The sequence below is a fragment of the Seriola dumerili genome, unplaced genomic scaffold (assembly GCF_002260705.1).
Source record: "Seriola dumerili isolate Sdu_G_001 unplaced genomic scaffold, Sdu_1.0 BDQW01005691.1, whole genome shotgun sequence".
Classification (NCBI taxonomy): Eukaryota; Metazoa; Chordata; class Actinopteri; order Carangiformes; family Carangidae; genus Seriola; species Seriola dumerili.
Genome location: NW_019179946.1, coordinates 226,569 through 251,888, shown reverse-complemented (window position 1 = coordinate 251,888; position 25,320 = coordinate 226,569). Strand labels below are relative to the sequence as shown.

The 25,320-nt window shown below is 40.1% G+C and overlaps 1 protein-coding gene across 1 annotated transcript; it reads left to right on the top strand.

Annotated features, from left to right (window-relative positions):
• The first annotated feature begins 187 nt into the window (after positions 1-187).
• On the top strand, positions 188-25,319 carry skiv2l2 (Ski2 like RNA helicase 2). The gene is made up of 27 exons (XM_022769790.1): positions 188-299; positions 931-1,071; positions 1,409-1,475; positions 1,562-1,624; positions 1,906-2,018; positions 2,642-2,816; positions 2,921-3,011; positions 3,146-3,270; positions 3,990-4,088; positions 4,314-4,434; positions 4,528-4,659; positions 10,470-10,549; positions 11,059-11,169; positions 12,183-12,284; positions 13,561-13,686; positions 14,296-14,446; positions 15,337-15,509; positions 15,605-15,673; positions 15,749-15,874; positions 16,368-16,478; positions 16,595-16,783; positions 18,795-18,958; positions 19,816-19,921; positions 20,883-20,939; positions 21,033-21,195; positions 23,005-23,109; positions 24,138-25,319. The coding sequence occupies exons 1-27, from the start codon at positions 199-201 to the stop codon at positions 24,188-24,190; spliced, it is 3,114 nt and encodes a 1,037-aa protein (XP_022625511.1). The 5' UTR covers positions 188-198; the 3' UTR covers positions 24,191-25,319.
• Position 25,320: the final 1 nt, after the last annotated feature.

Below are 25,320 nucleotides of genomic sequence, written 5' to 3'. Positions count from 1 at the left end.
TTTGTTACCGAGTGAAACTGGATACAAATAATCAGTGCAAAACTATTAAACAAGCTTACCGAACTGTAGTAGTGTTTAATTTATGTTTTGGTGTGACAGCCACGGTGGTGTATTTGAAGCTATGGCCTGAACATATGGCCTGGCCTGAACGCGACACAACCGCGTGTTGAATTGTGGGAAGGGGTGCCCCTAGCAATCATGGCTGACGCGTTTGGAGACGGCTTGTTCAGCGTGTTTGATGATGAACAACAAACGACCACGAGCAAAAAGATACCTACCCCTGTGGCTCCGGGAACAGGGTAAAGTCTTGAGTTTTTGCATGGCAATGTTTGGTGTTTGAAATGAGGAGTTTGGTTGTACAGGGAACTTGAACGAAGCATCATGTGCGTTCGTTACAGTGACGCCGTCCTAACGTTAGACGACTATTTGGTGAGCTTCGTTAACTTGTCAAAGAAATACCATACAAATTGTCTGTTTGTGCTGATAAACGACAAGTCAAATAATTTTTGTGATTTGTTTTTTATTGTGTTTTACCTCACTTCCGTTCAGTGGTGGAAGTAATAGAACCTTTCCTTAAGTAAAAATATCAGAACAATAATGGATTAATACTAGATTACAATTAGAGTTTTGAATCTGAAGAATAACCGGTAACTGCAGCCGTTATGTAATTGTTGTAGAGTAAGTACAATACTCTCCTTTTAAAAGTATTGAAGTAGAAGCATGAAGTAGCAGAAAATAGAAATACATTTGACTTAAATACAATTCTTAAGTAAATGTTCTTAGTTACTTTACTTTACACTACTGTTTCCGCGAGACTGGGGATTTCAAAGTTAAGTGTTAAGCTAATTGTTCTTGTAACGTTCCTGTGTAAATGTACAGGCTAAGCTAACAACATTTTATGTGTCTGCCTGTGTTTTTTTTCTTTTCCAGGAAAGCTGTAGGTAAAGATGGCACTGACAAGGATGCTGCTCCATCTGCACGGGTCAAGAGGGAGGCAGACAGTGACGGCGGAGAGGAGATTGTGTTTGCGAAGAAACCTCGACAGGAGACGGTCTCTGCTAATGACCTCAAGTGAGATGAGTTACAGCTAAATACTTTAGGCCTGCGCAGATTGCTTAGGTGCTGCTATTACATCTGTCTGTTGATGTACATTGAAGTTAGTATTAGTAACCCAGTTAAAACTAATTGGTTGTGAAAAGTAGCCAAGTACATTTACTCAAGTACAATGTAGAATTTTAGGTTGGTGTACCTAATAAACTGGAAATTGAGTGCAGATCTCATCTTTGACATGTTTCCTTTCAAGAAGCTATTACAACATGAATTAATTTCAGGTGAATTATTGGCTAGATATACTGCAGAATATGCTTCAGAGTTGCTGTGTAGGTAATACAACCTTTGTTTACTTCAGTCTTGCAGAATTTATGCCCCAAGTGAAGGTGGAGCAAGTTGAAACTGTGGAAGGATGCTCACATGAGGTAAAGGAAGCAAATCTAAGCAGTCGTTTTTCTCTAATGCAATTCTTAAAACTTTATTTGCCAAGCATGTGGTCTTTCCCCAACAGGTCGCTCTGCCTGCCAGTGATGAATATAAACCACTGAAACCTCGAGTGGGGAAAGCAGCCAAGGTATGTTGAGCATTTAACTTGGGTTTTCTACTTGTGGCATGATGTCCAAATACAAATGTTGAATTGCCTTTATATTCAGTGTGAAGACTAAAAAAGTAGTTGACTTTTTAAACTTAGCTTCAGGAACTTTTTCTAAAAATCTCAACCTCAACACATAGTTTCTAAAAGAAAAATACTTCTGTGTTATAATCATATCACTTGAACATAAATCATTGTAAAGAATGTGCATTATTCTGTTTGGTTTACAGCGACTTATTTCTGTGATATTGTTTTTCTTGCAGGAGTACCCTTTTGTTCTTGACCCGTTCCAGCGTGAGGCCATTTTATGTATTGACAACAATGAGTCTGTGCTTGTTTCTGCACACACCTCTGCTGGCAAGACTGTCTGTGCTGAGTGAGTATTCTCAATAAGCTATAAGTAAAACAACACACTACTTATGGAATAAATGTTATCCCCCATTCCTACAGTTGATTGAGTTCAAAATGAATAGAGTACAGTTTGTTTAACTTTGCACTGCTATAGTCTTGGGATACATGTGCTCTACTGAGGAAATATATGCAGTAACTCTGGGATATTTAATACCCAGGCTAAAACTGACTTTACAGGTTTCTTGAAAAGTTAATATTTTTCAAATAAAGTTGTCACTTGAAAGCAACAGTGTCCTGCTTTTGTTGGTCAGCATCAGATTCCAGCTAAAACAAGTTACAAACCAACTGTGAATGTTACTCTATGAAGAGGTCTTGGTTTGATCAGCAGCTGTGTCCAGTGTTTGTTGACTACCTTTCTACTTTGTAAGTTTTAGAGAGCAGTGCTTTCACAGAACTGGAAGTACTTAAAGCTCTTAAGTGTAATTATAAAAACACTATTCTTGGAAATGATAACTTACATCCAGTTTTACAACAACCATCCTTTTGGTGAAGCGATAGTTAAACTATTTATCTTACTTTCAGTTTCATTTCATGAACTATGGTAATGTCAGATATCTAGCCTGGTTTCCTCTGATATCCTCCTTGTAGGTATGCCATTGCTCTGGCCCTCCGAGAGAAGCAGAGAGTGATCTTCACCAGCCCCATCAAGGCTCTTTCCAACCAGAAATACAGAGAGATGTATGAAGAGTTTCAGGACGTTGGACTGATGACTGGTGACGTCACCATCAACCCCACCGCCTCTTGCCTCGTCATGACAACTGAGGTGAGACACAGTTATGCCTGAAATAGTGGAGGCATTATTAGATTAGTCAAATATCACCTTTATTGGGTAGTGCTGTCTGACATAATACATTTCTTTTCTCCCAGATCCTGAGGAGCATGCTGTACCGAGGCTCGGAGATCATGAGGGAAGTGGCGTGGGTCATCTTTGATGAGATCCATTACATGAGAGATGCAGGTGTGTTCATAATACAAACAGCACAGACACACTATCGACCAATCCCCTGTGTTCAGGAAAGCTAGTAGCATTTTGCTTCCTCTGCGTTTCAACAACCTGAGAGACTTGTGACTTTACTTGACCTTTCCTTTCAGAGCGTGGTGTGGTGTGGGAGGAGACCATCATTCTTCTTCCTGACAACGTGCATTATGTCTTCCTGTCAGCCACCATCCCCAATGCCAGACAGTTTGCTGAGTGGATTTGTCACCTACATAAGCAGGTGAGAGTGAGATAAATACTGAACAGAGCATTAAGCAGTCAGTTTTGTAGTCTGCTCACAGGTGGAACAGCACGAATGCCTCTACTGTCTAATGCAGGGGTTTTCAAACTGTGAGGCGGAGAGTTGCAGGGGGGCACTGAAGGAGAGATGTTAGGTGAAAGAGACAGGTTCATGCAGGTGTTGGTTAACAGCAGGAAGTTAGTTATTGTAGTTTGGCGTGTTTATTAGGCCTGTTTATCAACATGGTCACTCTTTCTGAGTCATAACTGGGTCAAATCTGAAAACACAGCCATAATACACATATTATTAGTTTGAGAGTGACTTGCACTTCCTGAGGATAACATTATGTCTGATGTCCATTTTGAATAAATGTCCATAAATGCACTTTGAAATCATAAAAAGATGACTCTCCTTATAACCCAAGAATTTGCCTAAGCAGAAAAAAAATGTTCGATCTTATGCAATCTAGTACCGAAGACATGCGATTTTACACATTTGCATACATGAATACAAATGAAAGCTCTTTTTGATTCAGCCTTCTTTTTTGAGTTGTATTGACATACTCTATATTATAATTATAAGGGTTAAGTTACTTACATTGACTCTCCTCCTGTATGAACAGTGAGGAGACAGCATGTATTTGTCTGTCTGTATAAAGAAATCAGGATACAATTTCAATGTGTTTTCATAATCAAGTGTTTCTATTGTGTCTCCTGTAGCCGTGCCATGTGGTGTACACAGACTACCGTCCCACTCCGCTGCAGCACTACATCTTTCCAGCAGGGGGCGACGGTCTCCACCTGGTGGTTGATGAGAATGTAAGGATATCTGCAGGCTGCACTTTAAAGAGAGAGAGAGTTATGAGAGTTGGTCAATTGGTGATAAATTAATCTTATAGAAGTCAGACTTGATGTGTCTGGTTTGATATTAGACCAAGATGACTATTTGCCCGTCTCCTAATTCTGGATCCCTCCTGTGGGACCAGTCTATACATGATTGGTCTCTTCTAATACTAATATCTTTGTGTTCATGGCTTTCTTCAGGGAGACTTCAGAGAAGACAATTTCAACACAGCTATGCAGGTGCTGAGAGATGCAGGGGATTCTGGGAGCAGCAGCGGAGGTGGCAAGTGGGACCCGAGAGGACGAAAAGGAGGCACTAAAGGTGTGTGTTTGTGTCCGTTTTCAAAGCTGAAATCTTTAAATGTCTTGAGTTAATAAATCTACATCAGTATTTATTTTTGTGTACCTTCTCTAGGTCCGTCCAGTGTGTTCAAAATAGTAAAGATGATAATGGAGAGAAACTTCCAGCCTGTCATCATTTTCAGCTTCAGCAAGAAAGAATGTGAGGCCTACGCTCTGCAAGTGGCCAAACTGGACTTTAATAGAGGTACGTGCTCTTGTGCTGTGATTTCAGCATACAACTGTGCTTTTTATCACAACTTATATATGTATGTGTCTGTGTGTATTATTATTTTGTCTTCAAACTTATACTTGGCCTGTCACTTGGAGATTTGCAACATAAGCAGTAATTCAACAGCTCAAGCATGACTGACATTGCATCCACTTAAAATTGCTCCTGCACTTGTTGAGTTTGAGTTGATGTAAAGAATAGTTCTGGATGTTGTACATGCATAGTAAAAGGTTTACGTCAGACCCTTTAACCAGTAGATTAATGGCAGGTGATGTGTTCTTGGCATGAGATCACTTCATTTTTGAATGAGGTCAAACTGTGTCAAACAGATTCAGCATGGTGTAGATCAATGCTCTCTGTGTTTACAAAGTGTGAATACTGCGGATCTAACTGTGATAAGGATATAACATTTTCCAGATTTGACAATCTGGAATTGTGCTGGTTTCTTTGATTCATTGCCCACTTATTGTAGGCTTCATGATCTAATGATATTTTCCACGCTGACATCTATTATTCCAGCATTTGCTGCTTATTCAACCAGCAGTAAAAGCTCAAATGTCAACTTGGCATAATGAACCTCTTTTTCGTTATAGTGCTTTATTGTGAACTGTATTTTCACTGTATTTGTCACTTATAAATAAATGTATTAGACTTAGGATTTAGAGTTGTGGAGCTGATTGTCTTTGCACTCTGAAATGCCAAAACAAATACATTTTTGTGACAAATTGTTGAGACATTTCGGGAGGGAGTTGAAATTAGGCAAGAAAAACCACTCACCAAAATGTGAAATAGTTGGCGAGCCGAGGTGAATGAATCCTCCCCACTGACTGAGTTCCATGAATATGGCTTATTGTGCGTGCACAGCCAGTTCTGCTGTTTGGTCCAGTGGATAAGTGAAGTTGCTTCATGAGGACAAATCTCTGCACTATGGGAGATAATCCAGCAGTAGATGGTGCCTGGCTCCTCTCCACCTGCTTCAGGCGTTTTTAGTGAAATAAAACATGCTTATGATGAAGTCTTACTCAGGGAAACATTTTCCTCCCTCATCTTGGTTTGTTTTCTCTGCATCATGACATTCTTATAAATGAAGAGGTTTGTTTTAATGCAGAGCTCTTCCAACACTGAAGGCCTTTCTTCTGTCAATGCTTTCATCAAAATTGCAAGAAATAAATAGAAAAACTCTGCCAAAGATAATTTCTCATTTCCAGCAGTTTCGTATGTTTTGAGAATCTTCTTAAACAAACTGGCTTTCTTGGGAAATGAGGCATATTTTGTCCAGAAATAATAGTCAGATAATTTCATTTGATTGCAGAAAATTTCACTTAAATGCGGAAAAATGTTGAAATAAAACCAGTAATAAATCTGATTTGTAAAGGAGTCAAAATACTCCATTAACATGTTATAGTATTTTAAACCACAAAGTAGCCTTCATGAAATATGACTGATGTGCTTCTTTATGGATACAGAAAAACTGTATTGCAAGATGCTGCTGAAATAATTAGTTGCAATAACCCAAACCTAAGCATTTGCAGTTCTAGAGTTTCAATCAAGAAAGTTTTTCTTTTTGTCTGTCCTTTAGAAACTCATAGGCTCCAATTCTCTAAACCCAACAATTGAGAAGCCAGATTGTTTATAACCATCCTGCACTGTATGTAGGCAGGTTGTTGGTGTTATGGAATTACTCTGTTTGTATGTGTAGGTGGGTTATGATGAAGAGAGGGAGCCACGTAGCTCTACCTCCGCCCACCCCTACCCCTTTCCCTGTCTTTTACCTTTTCGACTTGTGCTTTCTTTCTTCCCTCCAACCTTATTATTTCTGTTTCTCTATTCCAAAAAGTCAAAGAGCCCCCCCGCCCTCTCTTTCCCTCCTGGATGTGTGCTGTGACACATAGTTTCTGGGCAGTGTTTGTGGAATGGCAGAGCAGTGTTGGAGTCAGGGGACCGACTGGTGCCGAAACACAAACCAACAGACCGAGTGCAGAACTGCAGTGACAAGCCTGCAAATAATAGAGGAAATCACTGGCTTATGCAAGGCTGACAGGAGAATGTAGACCCATGTTCTGTTGTTGTGATGCTGGCCTGCAGCAGTTTTTTAGTTTTTTTTTAAGCCTGCACGATATGAGGAAAATGTGCGATGACACAGTCCAATATTGCGATGACGATATTACTTGATTTATTTGATGACCTTCATAGAGCTACGACCGTAGATCTTGTTGACTCCAGTAAAAAGTTCGCTCCTCACTAGTCCGCACCGTCGCCTCTGTGCTGTCTGCTGTGTGTGTGTGAAAGGCTGCAGCCCAACACCATAACGCAGTAGAGAGTTTTTTCCAGTTTATTTGGCTCAGAAGCTGCGCCTTGAAAACCCTGCATGCATGGCCTGTGTAAGTAAAAGGATTTTTTTCTAATTCATTGCGTCTTTTGCGATGTGTTTATTGCACATGTTCATATCGCATTGAAATAAGCTTAATCGGTCAGCACCAGTATTAACATGCGTCTTCAGTGATCCGGTCACAAGTGGACAGCTCTAAGTGCGTCAGTTCACACCTGACTTTAAAAAGCGTCTCCACATGCGTCTTGATTGACCACTTGTGATCGGATCTCAAATAACCCCTCTGTGCCCCGCTCGCTCACACATGCCATAAACTGAAAAGAAAGATTGACGTAGCCTTTGTGACGTCACCCATAGGTTTCTGAAGAGCGGTTTTGAAGCTCAGAGCGGGCTTTTCCGCTGTCGCCATCTTGCCAGTACCTGACTCCCATTGAACTCCCAGCTAATCCAAAAACGGGCACAGAGGAGGGGTGCGTGTGCAGCCGAAACTTCGGTACATGCCTGCTTGTGGCAAACATACGCTGACCTGCCTGTCACTCAAAGGGGTGACTTGCTTTTAGAGCGGGGAAGTGAGATCTGATCACAAGTGGTCAATCGAGACGCATGTGGAGATGCATTTTAAAGCCAGGTGTGAACTGACGAACTGAGAGCTGTCCACTTGTGATCGGATCATCGGAGACGGATGTTAATACCAGGTCTGAACAGGGCCTATGAAACTGTGGCGAGACTAATCAGGCTGTCAGAGGACGTCAGTAGAGTAGGCGTATTTCAGTGTGGCCCAGGACGCATTTGCATTCACACTGCTAGAAGAATGGACACATGTGACCCAGACCACCTCCAGATGTGGTCTTAGTGATCAGATCTCAAATGCATTCTCAGTGCGTCTTGGGTGCATTGAAACTGGGGACTATGGTATCAGTAATCAATGATCATTAGAGCTATCGCGGATTGCTCATGGTTTTGCAAATGTCAAGACAATATTTGACTTGTTTTCCAATTAATTTAGTTACTTATTATTTGTAGTATTAAATTAATACTAAATTGAATTTGCCTGCCACAGTTTAACCTATATAACTGCATAACTGACTCTTGCAACACGCAAGCGCACATACACTCTGAAGAGATCGAGAGACACAACGCGATATTTAGTCCAGTTTCTGATCCTGCTGCTTTATATGATGGGACACACTTGCTTTTTCGGTCACTCCCCTTTCTCTCTCGTTAACGTAATGTTAACGTAACAAAGGTGTAGTGTAACTAGCGCCGCATAACATGTAGTTTGGATAGATAGATAGATAGATAATTTGTAATAATTCTGACCACCATTAGGTTGATATTTCCCTATGATCTCCATTTTTAAAAGGAAACTCCAGCATTTTAGTGTTACGCTTCCAGAGGCTGTGATATCATGACTTTTACTCCAAAGTATGGGTCAAACTCCTAAAACCTACATTTCACATACTCTTCTTTACACCCTGACTGGTACAGTTGCATGCAAAAGTTTGGCCACAGCTTGGCACATTACAAAAAAAAAGTGATAATAATAATAATTTTATGCTTTGCGCCGGTGACAGCTGTGGCCACAGGCATTGTATTTTCAAGTTATCCACCCATCCCATTCTCATGAAGACCATAAGGGAATTTCTTCTATTCAGAGAGTAGCTAACTCTGACCACACAAAACACAGTTTTGGCCATGACTTAAGAATTCATTGCTAGTTATGACAAAATACACTTTTACCTTTTTAATTAAATTCCTTTGTAGTCGTCACCACATGTACAATATGAGTCTGGACAGACATGATGTAAACTGCAACTTGGCTGGTTGGTGGAGGCATACAGCTGTGAGGTGGTAATTCACACTTCTTTTTTTTTTTTGTAAACCCCTGCAACAGACTGACTTTAGAAAAAGCCTTTCTTCAAAAGTTAATTTGCTCTAAAAGCTTCAGCTTGTTTCTTGAAGTAGTACATGTTGGATTTTGAGGTCTGTGTTGGATCGTTGTCAGTGTTGTAGAAGCCAGTCTCTTTACTACTTTTTTAAGTTTGTGAAATAAAAAATAACAAAAAATAATTTTGAAGAATAGATTTTAATGCAGGTTTGCTGCAGGGGATGTATATGTACTTCTCTTCAATTCAAAAATTAACAAAGTACAGATTTTGTCCAGGGGTGCCCCCACTGCATCTGCCCTGGCCATACAGTGTTTCTCTTAAAAATCTAAAGTCTTCAAGCCCAAACCTGGAGACTTCAAATATCATACAACTTTTTCCACAGGTAAGACTCCTTCTGACTAGTAAACTGGTCCTCAATTTTAAAATGCCCCTTTAAGCGTATAAGGTATCTGCAAGAAGTTTGTTGTGGATATTCATGGTCCCCAGAAGATGAATCCTAATGTATTCAGCCCACTGCTGGCGTAGCTCTAAAAATAGCAAAAGTAGATGTTTCATTACAAGCCACTTCACCTACAAAAAATTAGGTTGTGATGAACTTTGCAGCCTCTAGGGGCACAAGAAGAGCTTTAGACTTTCAGCTTAAGCTTTTAGTAAAAGTGTATTATAATCCTGCTCTGTGTAATTTCTGATATAAACTAGACTGGCTGTGACATTTCTTTCTTGAGGCTGTTCTGCTAGAGCCATGGAGCTAGCTTGCTTTTTACATTGGCCTTGGTGTGTGTTTATCTGTGGCATTGTTTTGTTATTGAACCATTAAAATAAGTCCTATTGACACTAAAGTCATTTGGCATTAACAATAAACACAGGCACCAGACTTTGTGGAAGTCCAAGTTTCTGACTAACACAGGCACATGAGACGGAAGGTTTCCCAGAATGGTTTCATAAATAAGTGTGACTAAATTTCCACATGGAAAGAGACGACCAGCAACAAACAATGTAACGTTATTACAATAATAAGACACTGGTGGTAGTGGCACAGTTGGAGCATTTATATATAGCAGATTATATTAATAGATTAGTAGGTTTAAATGTGGTGGCAGACAGCCATTTTCAAGGTAATGTTTTGTTTTTGTAAGAAAACCTCAGCTTCAATCAGAGGCTTAAAAAACCGTAATCAGTCGAACAATATGAATATTTATAGGAATTCTACATAATTACACAAATCAGAAAAACAGTTCTGTTGGCTGCAAAATCAGATAAAATCTAGAGTCAGCACAGACTTGCAGCAACTGCAGCAGCATCGTTTGTTTGCTCAGTCCTTGGGTGGTTGAAGTTTTCCTGCAATCAAGTCCTTTAAAAAAAAAAACTCTCCCCATTGTCCCTCATGAGCCCCTCATGTCAGCAGAAATGACTTGTGAAACTTTTGTTTTGTCTGATTGCATGTTGACAGAGTCATTGAGACACACATGTACAGGATGTAAGAAATAGATTTGCACTGATACTTAGAACATTTTCTTAACAGTTATCAGATGATGGTATCATGATTTTTTTTTTTTTTTTTATTCCAGATGATGAGAAACGTCTCGTGGAGGAAGTGTTCAACAACGCAGTGGACTGTCTGTCAGACGAAGACAAGAAACTCCCTCAGGTGAGGAGGACTGGACTCTCTCACTCTGTTTCCTCACAACATGTGATGTTTGTGTAAACATCCACATTGTCCTCACTCCCGTTTTTGAATCCACCACTGCCACCTGTATAAAGCCTCAGGGAAAAAAAAAAGTCCTGCCATTTCCTTCAGTCATTTTCTACAGACAGAGAGACAGTTAAACAGTCTAACGTAAATAGCTGCACACATAATGTCAACACAGGCTCAAACACTGCTCCTGTTATTCGACCCTGCTGTTTGGAGTCACATTATGAAAACCAGCCGTGTTGAGGTAATAGCTGTTAGTGGGTAGACCGCTACAGTACGAGCAGCGCAAGGCCAACAATACTTCGCACTTTTCCACTACGAGGGTTGGATGCTTTTCCGCTCTCTTTCTCTCTGCTGATGATCGCTGTGATCTTTTGAACTGGTCAACCTGCACTGTCACTAAAACCGTATAAACAAATACAACGAACACTAACCTGCCTCTCCATGCTCTTGGTGTTCCCCAGGTGGAACACGTGCTGCCACTGTTGAAGAGGGGAATAGGAATCCATCACGGAGGCCTGCTGCCCATCCTGAAAGAGACCATAGAGATCCTTTTCTCTGAAGGCCTTCTCAAGGTAACAGCTGTCTCTGCATCAGGATGCTAATCTAAACACATTTACACGGACGACCAGTAGTAGCACTGTGGAGCAGTGTGTTTGTGAGCTGGTCACCAGTTTGTTTATATCACAGATGTGTGGCGACTCGGTTCACTCTTGCGCCGCCAGTTTCAGGTTATCCCACTTATTGTCAGTTGGTGGCAGTAAGTGGGCGTTCAGACATAAAATCAGCCGTGTGTTAAAACAATGCAGGGCGGTGCCGTGATGGGGTCGTGTAGCTTGAGGTGCCAGTGGAAGAAAACATTAATAAGTTAAAAGGCTTATCAGAAGCCAAAACACTGCACCATGGTTTATTATACTGTGAGACAGGATTTTACAACTCTGGAAAGTTCATGGTAATATTCATGAGGTAAGTAGATCTGAACGCAGCCTAACACACCAAGAAACAAAAGGCTGTGAAGAAGGCTGCTGGCAAACAACCATGGATGTAAACAATGCAGCATTCAAAATACTTTACCTCTATTCGCTCGGGTATAGGGGAGCAAGCACATGCAGAGTTTTGACATGAAGCCTTTATTAATTACATGGTTTCTAAGTCCTCAGAGGCTTATAATTGAGACATATAATTAATATAGGCTTTTTTTTTTATCAGAGCTTTACGTACTCCTGCTTCTCTGTGTGAATGCTTGAAGTTTCCAATTTTGCACATTTTGAAGATTTCAACCCTTTTTTTTTTTTTCTGTAAAAGCACCAACATTTCTTTGTTTCTGGCATCTCAAGATTCACCTTCTGAGCACACCACTTGTCTTGTCAGACAAATTGGCTTTGCAGATGTTTTATAAGGAATGAAAAACATTCAACGTGTTTATTAGGCCTCAAGGACACACACAAAGCTTTCTGGTGAGAACGACAGAACGCAAACATAACTTTACAAGACAGCTCCACGGGGAACCTTTTTTTAAAGCTGGATTGAGAATGACACTGACAATATTGAGATGAGCTTTTCTTAATGCTGTTTCTTCTCATCCCAGGCCCTCTTTGCAACAGAGACATTCGCCATGGGCATCAACATGCCGGCTCGCACTGTTCTCTTCACCAGTGCACGCAAGTTTGATGGCAAGAATCATCGCTTTGTAAGAACAAACTCGCACACACACACACCAACACAAACACAGTTATTGTCGCAGTTATTGATATTCCTGTGAAGACAATTTGTTTGGTTTTTTTTTTAATTTATTTCTTAAACACATTAACATATATCATACATTCAAAATCCTGTGGGCACATAAAAGCAGAAAGTGGACTGAGTCAACATGTAATTCAGACCATTCATCTGTGTCAAGTGTCAAAATGCTTTTCTGTGCCTTTTTAAAGGGAGCTTCTATAAACACATTTCTCCCTGTTACTGTACCTGCAATGAGTTTCTATCTCAGTGGTAATACTCCACATAAACAGTGCTATCTCTTTAAAACCACTCTGGCCTGTCTGCAGTGTGGAGCCGTCACATGCAGTGTTGCTCTGAGGCCTTTATAAGGTCTTCAAGTCCTGCAGCCACATAAACAGCCACGTATTGTGTACAAGAGCCGGGAGGCCGTGTGCGCCAAGCTGCCGTCACTTCGAAGCACCCTTTATCGTCACTTCAAGCACATGGGTTTCCAGCTCTCTCTCTCGCTCTCTCTCTAGCTCTCTCTCTCTCTCTCTCTCACACACACACACACACACACACACACACACACACACACACACACACACACACACACACACACACACACACACAAAAGGGCTTGAAGAGAATGCGAGAGAGAAGGAAATTGCCCTCCAAGAAGTTCATCAGGAACATCTGGTGCCTTTGACGGATGCCAAAGCTCCACGCAGGCACTCACACACTTCAATACACACAAATCTCATTCCTGAAACACACTGTGTTTCAAATCAAGAGCTGATCCCCACAGCATGCCTGAAATGACGATCAGATCGTTTCAACACAAAAAGAATCGTATCTGGCTTTCGCTGCACTTTCATTGCTCAAAGACCAATAGATACGTGGAGATTAATCAGAGCCACATGTGAGGCAGAGAGTCGTCCTCAGACGCTTGTGGAAAACTGGTCCAGTCTCTTCCTCACGAGACACTTTCATCATCTAGATTTCTATGTTAGTAATGCAGATACTTGGCTCGCCTCAAACTGCACAATAACCATGAAAACATTTCACACCTATAATACATTATCACATTACTTTTCTTTCCATCTTCAGATGTCTTTTAACATCTTTTCTCTGTAGTAGGATAGGCTCTTTCTTTTTCAGTCTTTTCTGTCAGAAAAACAATTATATATTATTGCAGGTACAGAAAAGCATTCACGAACAAACTTCTTTCTTCTTCATGTCTTGTGTGTTTTCACGTGGTTTAGATTACATCAGGTGAGTACATCCAGATGTCTGGGCGTGCTGGAAGGAGAGGAATGGACGACAGGGGAATTGTTATTTTCATGGTGGATGAGAAGATGAGTCCAGCTGTGGGCAAACAGCTACTCAAGGTACAGTGAGACTGGCTGCTGCAAAGCTTTTTACCTTTTTAAGCTCAAGTTATTTCTCAGAAATCGGCTACTAGTCATCCATGACATCTTCGCCAACAGTTTCAGTGCTAGTCCCACTCTTCCATCAATTAAACACATTTCCCTTCTTTCTTGCTGGGAATTCAATTGAGGGTAAATTGTCTGAAGTGACTCTTAAGCTGTTCTCTCTGTGGATCATCAGGTCATTTGGTGCTCAACACTGTCACAGCGAAGCCAGGGAGTCTTGGTCTCTTGTCTTTGATTTGACACATTTATAGCTGCGCTGCTATAAATATGTAGCTGCATAGCTCTTGAAAGAGGCTGTGTTAATGTAAAACTGTTTGTTGGCGCTGTCGCAGTGCTTAATTTCCAGGGTCTCTTGGAGAAAGATGTTGAATACACATCTGTGGTTCTGGAGTTTCAGAGGTCATATTTGCAAAATCCTCCTCAGAGTTTAATTTGGGGATGGTGACTTCAGCTTGCATTTATTCAGACCTCATATGTTCTTGGCACTTTGAGTATAATTCTAACAACATTATCAAATCATAGTTAATAATTTCTGATCTGTCTGTTTTTTATTGTGCTGTGCAGGGATCAGCAGACCCTTTGAACAGTGCCTTCCACCTGACCTACAACATGGTGCTCAACCTGCTGCGTGTGGAGGAGATCAACCCAGAGTACATGTTAGAGAAGTCTTTCTACCAGTTCCAACACTACAGGGCTTTGCCTGGTGTAGTGGAGAGTAAGCATTTTTCCATATGTAGTACTGCACACTTCAGGTTGGAGGAGGTAGTCACCACTAGCGCTTCTCAGACTGGGGAGCGTGGAAAATACGAGTTGAATGAATATGGTTTATGTGTGGAATATAAATGAGTTTGCCGTTGCTATCGTGTTGACCTTTATTTGACCATATTTCAACATGGATCCCTTTTTTTTAGTAGTTACTTCCCCTTTTTATTAATGATCGTTATTGCTATTGTTAATGATTGCTAAAAAATTGTGAGGGTGTGAACTTTTTCATTTTGCATGCCAGAAAAAATTGCTCTGGACAAACTATTGTAAGGATTCTACTAATACAGTGATATTTACAATTCTGTTTGAGACGTGCTCAGGACTTGAACAAACACTTTGTTGACTGTTATGACTGCAAGTTCACATTTATAACATTAATAAGACATCATTATCAGGTATGTGACATGATTTCTATAAGGTTGCAACTCATTTATTCAGTCATTATCAATGAATAGGCATCTTATTTTCTCAATAAATTGATGAATATTTTTTTCCATACAATGTCAGAAAGTGAAAATGCTGGTTATCATTTCCCCAAGTTGACATCGTCATATGTTTTGTTTTGTCCGACCAACAGGACAACCTCCAAAGACATTCAATTTACTAACATGTACGACAAAGAGAACATGTCGGATCCTCACATTTGAGAAGCAAGAACCAGCATTTTTGCTTAAAAATGACCAGTGATTAGTTGTTTGTCAGAATAGTTGCAGGTTGGTGTGTAGAAAGGCTTTAAGACATGGATTTCACTGGAAGATGCTGAAGTAGAATACCGCTCTCTGTTCTGTTATAGTGTATTTTTAAGTTGCATTTTAATCACATTGCTGATTTTCTTTGCAGAAATAAAGAAGCTGGAGGAGCAGTACCACGCCATTGAGATACCTAATGAAGAGAGTGTTGCCACGTACTTTAAAATCAGACAGCAGCTGGCCAAACTGGGTAAAGAGATACAAGAGTTCATCCACAAACCCAAATACTGCCTACCCTTCTTGCAGCCTGGGCGACTTGTCAAGGTAGGGCTTCACACACGCACACTCTGATGACGGGACAATAACTATGGATTTGTTCATATTTTTTTTTACATATGATCTTTGTTGTGATCCAATAGGTGAAAAATGAAAATGCTGACTTTGGCTGGGGAGTTGTTGTAAACTTTTGCAAGAAGTCCAATGTGAAGGTAAGTTTTCATGCTGTCTCATGTTTGTAAATCTATTACCATGCGCCTGTGACTAATATGCATTTCCACATTTAGACCAGTACAGACTTGGAGCCGCTGTATGTGGTGGAGGTTTTGGTTCACTGTAGTAAAGACAGTGTAAAAGACGCTGCGACAGAGGCTGCTAAACCTGCTGCTCCAGGGGAGACTGGAGAGATGCAGGTGGGTGAAACAAACACATGGAAACACACATCACATGCACAAGTTTGATGGAAGTGCATTTCCACATTTTCAATTTTTACATTAAAACACACGCAAAAAAAAAACATGAAATACTGGAAAGTTTCTATGCTTGGCTGTGTGGAAAAGTTGGTGCATTGATAAAAACAAAATATGGAAAAGTTCAGTGGAAACAGGCCTAACAAATGAATCATGTTCTACGTGAAACATGAGAATGGTAATATACATTTCTATTACATTTTCCACATTGTTTTCAGAGGTTTGACAAGTCGTGTTGTTGCACCTTCTTCTTCTGCAATTGTTAAATGGCACCTGCCTAGAGAAATGGCTCCACCAACTGTTTATCTTGATGCTCCTAATATTCACATAACCGCTATGGAAACTGATTTTCTGGAAATGTGTTTAAAATTGTGCTGAATTTGGACAGAAACCTGGCTGACGACTAGTGTGATTACAATCCTTGTTTTTTGTCCAGGTGGTCCCAGTGATGCTGCATCTCCTGACTTCCATCAGCTCAGTTCGTCTTTACATCCCCAAAGACCTCAGGCCCTTTGACAACAGACAGCTCATGCTCAAGTCTATACAGGTTATACAAAATGCAGCCATGTTGAAACAAAGACATTGAAAGTGGTAGAACTCAACAGAATCACAGTCTGAATCGTTGCCTACTAGTTTCTTTACCTCCAAACATTTCGTCTTTAGGAGGTGCAGAAGCGTTTCCCAGATGGCGTTCCTCTGCTCGACCCCATAGACGACATGGGCATTAAAGACCCTGCACTGAAGAAAGTCATTCAGAAAGTGGAGGCTTTTGAGCACCGCATGTACTCCCATTCCCTGCACAGTGACCCCAACTTGGAATCTGTATATTCTCTCTGTGAGAAGAAAGCTCTGGTGAGAAACTGTATGTTTGTGTTTGAGAATTGAAAGTCATGTGAAACCCTGATAAATGTCAAAGCCTATTGAAAGTTATAGCATCTATCAGGTGACAGATGGCTTTTGTTACTGTTGAAATATTAATACTTTTATCTTTCCTTTTCATCTACATTGGCTACCTTTTGTTAGATATCAGTGACCTTTCTTTTCTTTCTTTGTGTTTTCCTGTCAGACAGGTTGGCTTTGGCCATATATACTCATACAGACAAACACAGGAAGAAAGTAATTGCACTACTTCTACAGGGCCTCACCCACTCTTAGCCCCTTGCTCATGCTTTTTGTTGGAACCTATGACAAGGTCGATTTTAATTTTAATTTAATTTTTTTTAAACCATGTATATTTTCACTTTCTATATTATCAACAATGGCGCTAACATGCTGATGTTTAGCAGCAGTAGTGTTAAACATTTTCAACATCTAATTTGGTGTGTTAGCATGCTAACATTTGCTAATAAGTGTTAAACACGGAGTACAGCTGAGGCTGATGAGAGCTTCATCAGTTTTGATCATAAACCAAAGTAATTGTCAAATTAAAACTTCGACCTGATGGTGCTAGAGGAAAAGTGATCGTCAAAGATGTTACAGTTCATCCATGAATGAAGCAAATTCCATGACAATCCATCCAGTAACTGCTGAGACATTTCACTCAAAACCACAAATGTCAACCTCATGATGGCGCTAGAGAAAAAGTCAGATGAGTACATCGTCTGAGGACCATGAATGTGTTGACAAAATTTCATTTAAATTCATCCAACGCTGATAGACAAACCGATGGACTGACATTGCCATCCAAAAAAACAACAAAAGTAAACAGAACAAAGAAAATATGTACATCATCAGGGAAAGGTCCAGAACAAAAGAAGTAAAGCTAGCAAAAATGCTAAATGTAAAGTTTGTAAAATAAAAGTTTAAATGTTAAGATACAAAATATTGTCTGTCACTGGAAAGTGAATGAATTTAACATTAGAAGATACTTATTCCCATAAAGATATACTGTATCAGCAACAATTTAGGAAGCAACATAACTAGGCCTGATCCTTTCAAAATAAAAGTCTATGTCCATGTCTATTCCACAAATATTTTTCCAGGGATTTATTATGTCCTGTTCATAGTTTTGTCAGTACAACTTCTTAGTTCATAAGTTGGTTGTTAAAAAGACAGTGCCATTTATACTAAACAACCAGATTGGCTTTGCCAGTTTGGGCGGGGGACCAGAGGACCAGACTGTGTTTGACAATTTGCATAAACATTTACATCTCTCTCTGGTCTTTTGTGTGTGTATGTGTTGTAAAATGATAGAGCATACAGTAAAGTGGATAACCTGTTTGATTAACTATGTTTTATTGGCAGAGCAACACTTGAACCTGCTTTTCATTTTCTCTCCAAGTCCCTGAACAGCCCCATGCAGATCCTCAGTGTCATTTCTGCAGCCTGTCCAGTACTGATACCACGCCTGCCTTATTTGTTTAGCAAAGCAGCTATCAATGTCTCAGTTCATATAGTCGCCCCTCATGTGATAACCTGTGGACTAAAACTTGATGCATTCTTGGGGAGCACAAGCATCCAAAACTTTTCAGCTCTCATGTGGATATGTGTTAGATTTCTCCACTAACTCTCATGCAGCCACTAGTTCTGAGAAATTAAGCTTCCCCTTGAGTAATGAACCATGCTGGTGAAATCTATCTTTGTCATTGTGTTTGCCTCTTTAGCTCGGAGGTGTGTTGTAATGATGAGGGGTAAAGGTTGAAATGGATAATGGACAGATAAGCAGGCAGATGAACATCTGTTGGCAGATAACTCAAATATTCTACTCTATCACTATGTAATGTTTGAAAATAGCTCATGCACAAAACAGCTGGTAGTTATCAAAGTGCTTTTCTGGAAACCCTGGAAGAGTGTCCCCAGGTTACATTTGGGGAAGGCTGCATGGTTTTTACAGTACGTGTGTGTGTGTGTGTTTGTGTTGTAGATCGCAGCAGATGTTCGAACGGCAAAGCGAGAGCTGAAGAAAGCTCAGACCGTCCTGCAGATGGACAAGCTGAAGTGCAGGAAAAGAGTTCTGCGACGCCTCGGCTTCGCCAGCCCCTCCGACGTGATCGAGATGAAAGGGCGAGTCGCCTGTGAAATCAGCAGGTAGGAAAGGATAGCAGTTTGTATAAATACAATGACACAACTGTACACTGGATACTGTCGTGATCATGCACAGAGAGAGATGAATAATATCCAGGGCTTTGTTTCCCAAAAGCATCTTAAGTCTAAGATTATCATAAAATCGATATTCATGAAAATTGAAGGAACCAACATTACCTCATTGTAGATATAATGCAGGTTTAAGAGTTTATAGAAGCTAAATCAGTCAGGCTTTTTTAAGCTTAAAACTTTTAAACTTTAAACAACTCTAAGCTGTTGACTTTACTGTACATAGTTTTCATACTGAGCAATTTCAAGTATAAAACATTTCTTCATCATTACTTACTCAATCATTATCAAGTAATGGAGCCCTGGTTTCTCATGTTCCATGTAAACATCATATCCCAAATATGATTGAAACCAAGATGAGACTTGACTCAAAACTGGGATACTGACACGTATTAAAACACTAATTGACACTGACAGTGAACGCATGATGTTTGGGTTAGTCAGCTGTCACCACCTCTGACAAATAGATGTAGTCACAGGCTCTGCTTCTGCCCAGTCCCGGAGAGAAGCAAATCTCAGATTTGTCTCTTGTTGATGAAATGGATGTTGACTCTGGATCTTATTTGGTGAAATATAGAGCGTTAAGATTCAGTACAAATGTAGGTGCTATGTTTACATATCGTGGTTTAGGTTTCAGGAAACAAGAGGGGAGATATCATCTGCTCTCTGCAGTACTTCTCTAACATCTAAATGTTTGACAAAGGATATATATGGTAGGACATATCACATCCGTTTGATGAAGTTATAAAGTATCACCTAATAGTTCACTCACTGTGCATTAATCTCTCCAGTGCTGATGAGCTCCTGCTCACAGAGATGGTGTTCAACGGTCTCTTCAACGATCTGACGGTGGAACAAGCCACCGCCCTGCTGTCCTGCTTCGTCTTCCAGGAGAACGTATGAACAAATGCACACACACACAGACGTGTATAATTCCTCTAAATCTCCAAACAAACAGATATTAAGCCTTTTCCTGAACACTGAGATAAACAGTTGATTCCCATTCCCACACTTTGAAGCTTCAGTCGCATTCTTCGCCTCCTCCCATGCTCTGCAAGCAAAACAGAAACCTGAGGTTGATGTGTGTGTTTGTCTTACCTAATGATGCCTGTTCTCTCAATGAGGCAATCCAGCATCAGATGGTTTAACAAACCTTTTCTTTGGCTCCACATCAGCTCTGTCCCCTGAACTGAACAAATTCCTGTCTAAACTCAATCAGGGCTCCCACTGTCCTCGTCTCACTTTGGTGTCTTAGTGAACTGTAGACAGGGAATGACAACAAGCAACTGTCATGTTTGCAGTACAGGACTGCTGTTTGTGTGTGTTTGTGTTAGTGTGTTTGTGTGTTTGTGTGTACACACAGCTGTTGCCTGTCATTAAAGAGCACCTGCTGCTCTTTAGCTCAAGATGACAGCAAACCATCCATTTTAGCAATGCGTTTGTATTTGGCAACACAAACATCTGAATATGTTGGCTTCTTCTGTTACATGAAAAATATGTTTGAGCTATAACAATTTGTAGATTAATTGATTTATCAATCTGCGAAAACAAAAATATAACTATTTTGATAATCAATTATTTTTTAGGCCCTTTTCAATCAAAGATTCCAAGACTCGCTAGTGAAAGTTTCTCAAATGTCATGAGTTGCTGCTTTTCTGTTGTTGACTGTTTGAATGTTAGCAGCTTCACTCTTTTACTGTTTACTGTACATCTGACCATTGAGAAGGCAGCAGGTTTCTGTTTTGCTCGGAGGAGTTTAGATCTGTTTCTTCTCAAACATTCCTACAATGGGTTGAAGTAGCAACATATTTTGACTGGAGAACAAAGGAAATGTTTGAAAGTTCATCTTGCCCTCCAGGCCAGTGAGATGCCGAAACTCACCGAACAACTAGCTGCGCCCCTGAGACAAATGCAGGTGAGATAACATTAAAGACACCTAAATGTGTTTCTGAAAGTTTGAATTTGGTGGAAAAGGTCGACACTGATTGTGGTTTTTTGCTTTGTTCAGGAGTGTGCGAAGCGGATAGCAAAGGTGTCTGCAGACGCCAAGCTGGAGGTGGACGAGGAGACCTATCTAAACCAGTTTAAGCCCCACCTGATGGATGTGGTCTACGCCTGGGCTAATGGCGCCACATTCGCTCAGATCTGCAAGATGACAGACGTCTTTGAAGGTGGGTCACTGACATGACAGGAAGTTAAAATGCAGGCGCTGACTGTTCCTTATGAACCTGTGAATGTGCATTTACTCAAGTACTTAAGTTTGAGGTTTCTCACAAAATTATTTCAAATTAATGCTACTTTATACTTCTACTCCACTACATTTCAGGATTTGTACAGAATTTACTTTGTGCTTTCCTGCATAAATTTTCAGATAAAGATTTAACATAAAAACAAAGCACATAAAATGCAACATATTGTTAAAGATGAAACCACGTGTTCCCAACCTTTTTAGCTTGTGACCTCTCTAGAAAAGATATCGGTGTCTAGTTGTGCCCCTTATCACGTTTCAGACATCTGAGTTGTTACCAGTTCCACCATAGAGACATTTCCCCACTAAACTTCTCAGACGGTTTCATTTGATAATTGATCATTGTTCACAGAGGTTAAATTGTTAATAATCTCACAAAAATGCAAGATTTGATTAAAAAAAAAAAACATTGTAAAATGAATTGTTTTCCTCTCTGTTTATCATGTCACGACCCCTCAGACCTGTCTTGTGACACTTTGGACGAGCCCAACTGCCAGTTTGGGAACCAGTAGACTAAAATACAATCAGAACCTGCATATAACATAGATACAACAGCATCAATAGTATTATTAATCTAGTAACAACATCAGTTCTAAGGGTAGCTAGTGTTTCTGCAAAATTAGTACTTTTCTTTATAATACTACATTAAATACTTCAGTTCTTTTACTTGAGTAAAGGATCTGAATACATGACCTTTACAAAACCATTTCACCTTTGATTTCTCTGCTGTCACTCGTGCAGCCCCTCGGAGGCTGTAAGAGGCTCACTAATGGATTTATTATGTGTGGTTTGATTTGAACCCAATTCCAAGACCATCATTCTCCCCATAGTTTTGTATCTCTGACTCCCAACAATGACCTCAGCTGTAAGATATTGGATGTCGTAGCAATAAGTGCGTAAGAAGTAATGCTGAGTTGGGAAACTGTAGGGAGTTTGAGATGTGCTTGGACAGAGACAGAGAACAGTGAAATTTCCAAAATTATTATTTTCTGTGGATTTTCACATCTACTTTCTGTCTCATCTTTCTGTTTAAATTTTGATGGCACTTGGCTACAAACAGGTTGATAATGCTCTGTTTTACAGGTCTGTAAATTACTCATAATTTTCTGGGATGTTTTGTAGGATAGTTTTATTCTGTAACTAATTATCAGAAAAATTTGAATATTTTTGCAAGAAATGTTTCATTTAAACCAAAGTAAACAGTGATTCATCATTGATTCATCATTTGTTACTGGAAACTTTATTCTCCACACATGGCGTACTTTCCTGTTGACTAATCTCACATTGTGTTCAGGTTCAGCTGACGTGCTTTGCACTGACTAAACAACTCTTATGCTGCAATCACAGTTAATTGGACGTGTACCACTTAAATATTGTCTTTATTTTCCCTATTACTAAAACCAAATTATAGTTATTTCCTGGAAAATTGGAAATCAGGGTATGAAGTGATAATTACAGACCTGTAAAACAAAAGAGTTCACGTATCCATTAAGGCGAGTTTGTCAGAGGTTTAATAAATGAGCTGTGGTCATTCTGCAGCCACAGTACCAGCAATACTGACGTTAAATCCAAGGTTGTTAAAATTCGACTCCTCCGAGATTTCCTTATTCTCCCATCAAATATTCAGTGAGAATTAATTCTGGATAAAGTCAGTTGATCTGCTTTATAGTTTTACTTTTAAAAAGATATATCCAAACACACTGAACGGTGTAATCGTGTCTGTCCTGTGTAGGGAGCATCATCCGCTGCATGCGCCGTCTGGAGGAGGTGCTGAGGCAGATGTGCTCTGCAGCCAAGGCCATCGGCAACACTGAGCTGGAAAACAAGTTTGCTGAAGGTAAGAGACCTCAGTGTTATGGAAGCTGAAACAGCTTCCTCTCACATGTGAATATTGATGTTTAAAGTCATCACCTTGAACTCCTTTATACCTAGGATGTTGTAATGCACATTTTCCCTGTTTTCTAACCTTTTTATAATGTAAATGATTCACCTGTTACCAGACACAACCATTCAAGCCCAAAAGTAATGTACCCAAAATAAAAGGTTAATGTTCTTCAACATTTTTGATTACTGTTATAACCCTGGGCTCCATTAAAGGTAACTCTTTATATTTTACAACTGAAATGTCAGAATGAGTATGAGAGATACTGAACCAAGGTTAGAGCGGCACAAACGTGGCAGAGATGTGAGTTTTTTTTTGCCTCTTCTATGGGATTAGCCTGTAGTGGTACTTGTACAGAAACAGTTGGGAGCGATAGCTACAAGTCTGAACCAGTTCTGTATCAACATGGGGATCGTAAAATGCTTTGCACGGATAGAATCAAGAGACTTAGAGCTTTCAACCATGTTTAGTAACATGAAGATATAGTCCACCACAGATCAAAACACGCCTAAAGCAGCGCAGTACAACCCAATCTCAGCCCCTCAAATTGGAAGTTTTAGACAAGATTCACCCAAGTCATTATACACATTCAGTGTCTACTTTATTAGGTACACCCGTACAGTCTAATTCAATCCAACACAGCTGTTCTGCCATAAAGTCTCTTTTTATGATGCTTATAATGTTCAGTTTTTGTTGACACCGTCACAGATGTGTTAATGGAATCATGTTTTAGCAGCGAGGTCATGGTTAATGATGTTGTACTGTGCTTCATTGCATTAAGAGGTGTCTCTGTTGTCACACCCCCACCACACCTAATAAAGTGGCCACTGACTGTACAGTCATCATCTGATACATCTGGTACATTCAGACTGTTAGTACTCGTAATTGCAAAATGTATTGTGGTAAATTGTTCTTCACTGTCACATCTCTCTCTGTTTGGAATGAAATTTCTTATTTACGACAGTTCATCTGTGACTTTGCAGGTATAACGAAGATCAAGAGAGACATTGTTTTTGCTGCCAGTCTCTACCTATAGTGACCTTACAGCTTTCCAACACGCTGGCCGCTGGACGTCAGATGCTATTTTGGACCGTTTGTTCTGATTAACCCACGATGGATCTCTTGGCCCTCCGTTTTCTTTTGGAGTCAAATATTGTGTCACTTCTTCCCAAAATGTTCGTTAAATTAGACTTTCAGTTGGAAAATTCATTTGTCTTTCAGATTCTTCTCTCATCATTTTTCTATCAACTTACCTGAACTTTGTGATGTCCTGTTGACTTGTTATCCACAGTGAGATCGGGTAGCATTTTATAATGAGTGAGCGTACATTTGTGTGAGGATGTAAACAGAAGTGTTTTTCATTTAGGTGAATGCATCTATATGGCCAGAATACATTGAACAGTCACGCTTTTATTGTTTTTTGCTTACATGGGCAAAGTGGTGCACAATGACAAACTAATTTGATATATCTGGCTGAGAAAGTAAACAAGTCATGCTTTAATTTCATGTGATGGCTCATGACATAATACATCCAACACTTATGTTTCATTGGTGTCCATGTTAATAAGTAAAATGTCTTTATTTTTACTTTTATTTCAGACATCTGTACATATTTTTTTCAATAAAAGTCTGTATGGTGATTTGTTTTTACATACAGATTATACAAAAGTACATTGTCTATTGATTTGATGTTTATATTAGTTCTTAGATACACAGGAAGCTGTGATAGCAGCAGCAGCAGTCCAGCAAAGGCAACACGGGACTTTAAACTGACCCGTCGACTCTTCAACTCTCTAACCGAACATGATACAAGTCAAGCTTCCTCCTCGACTATGAGGTTAGATGGTTGGAGAATCAGACGGCAGTGGTAGTGGCCTGGAGTCAGCAGCTCCAGTTGCGAAGTAGTGTTGCCCTCTGGTCTAGGGTCAGTTTTAGCCCTCAGCACGTTCTAGCCTTAAGAAACAAACTTTCCTCTCATAATTAGCCCTTTGTTTAACACTGGACTTAAGGCAACAAGGTTGTGAAACTCGCCGTCTCTCTGGGAGCTGGGGTTGTCCCTAAAACTGACCCTAAATCAGATTTTTCGAGCAGACTGACTCCAGGTCAGGAAAAGCACAAAGCAGGGTTACATTCACAGGTTTCCAACTCCCCCCCCCCCCCCCCCCC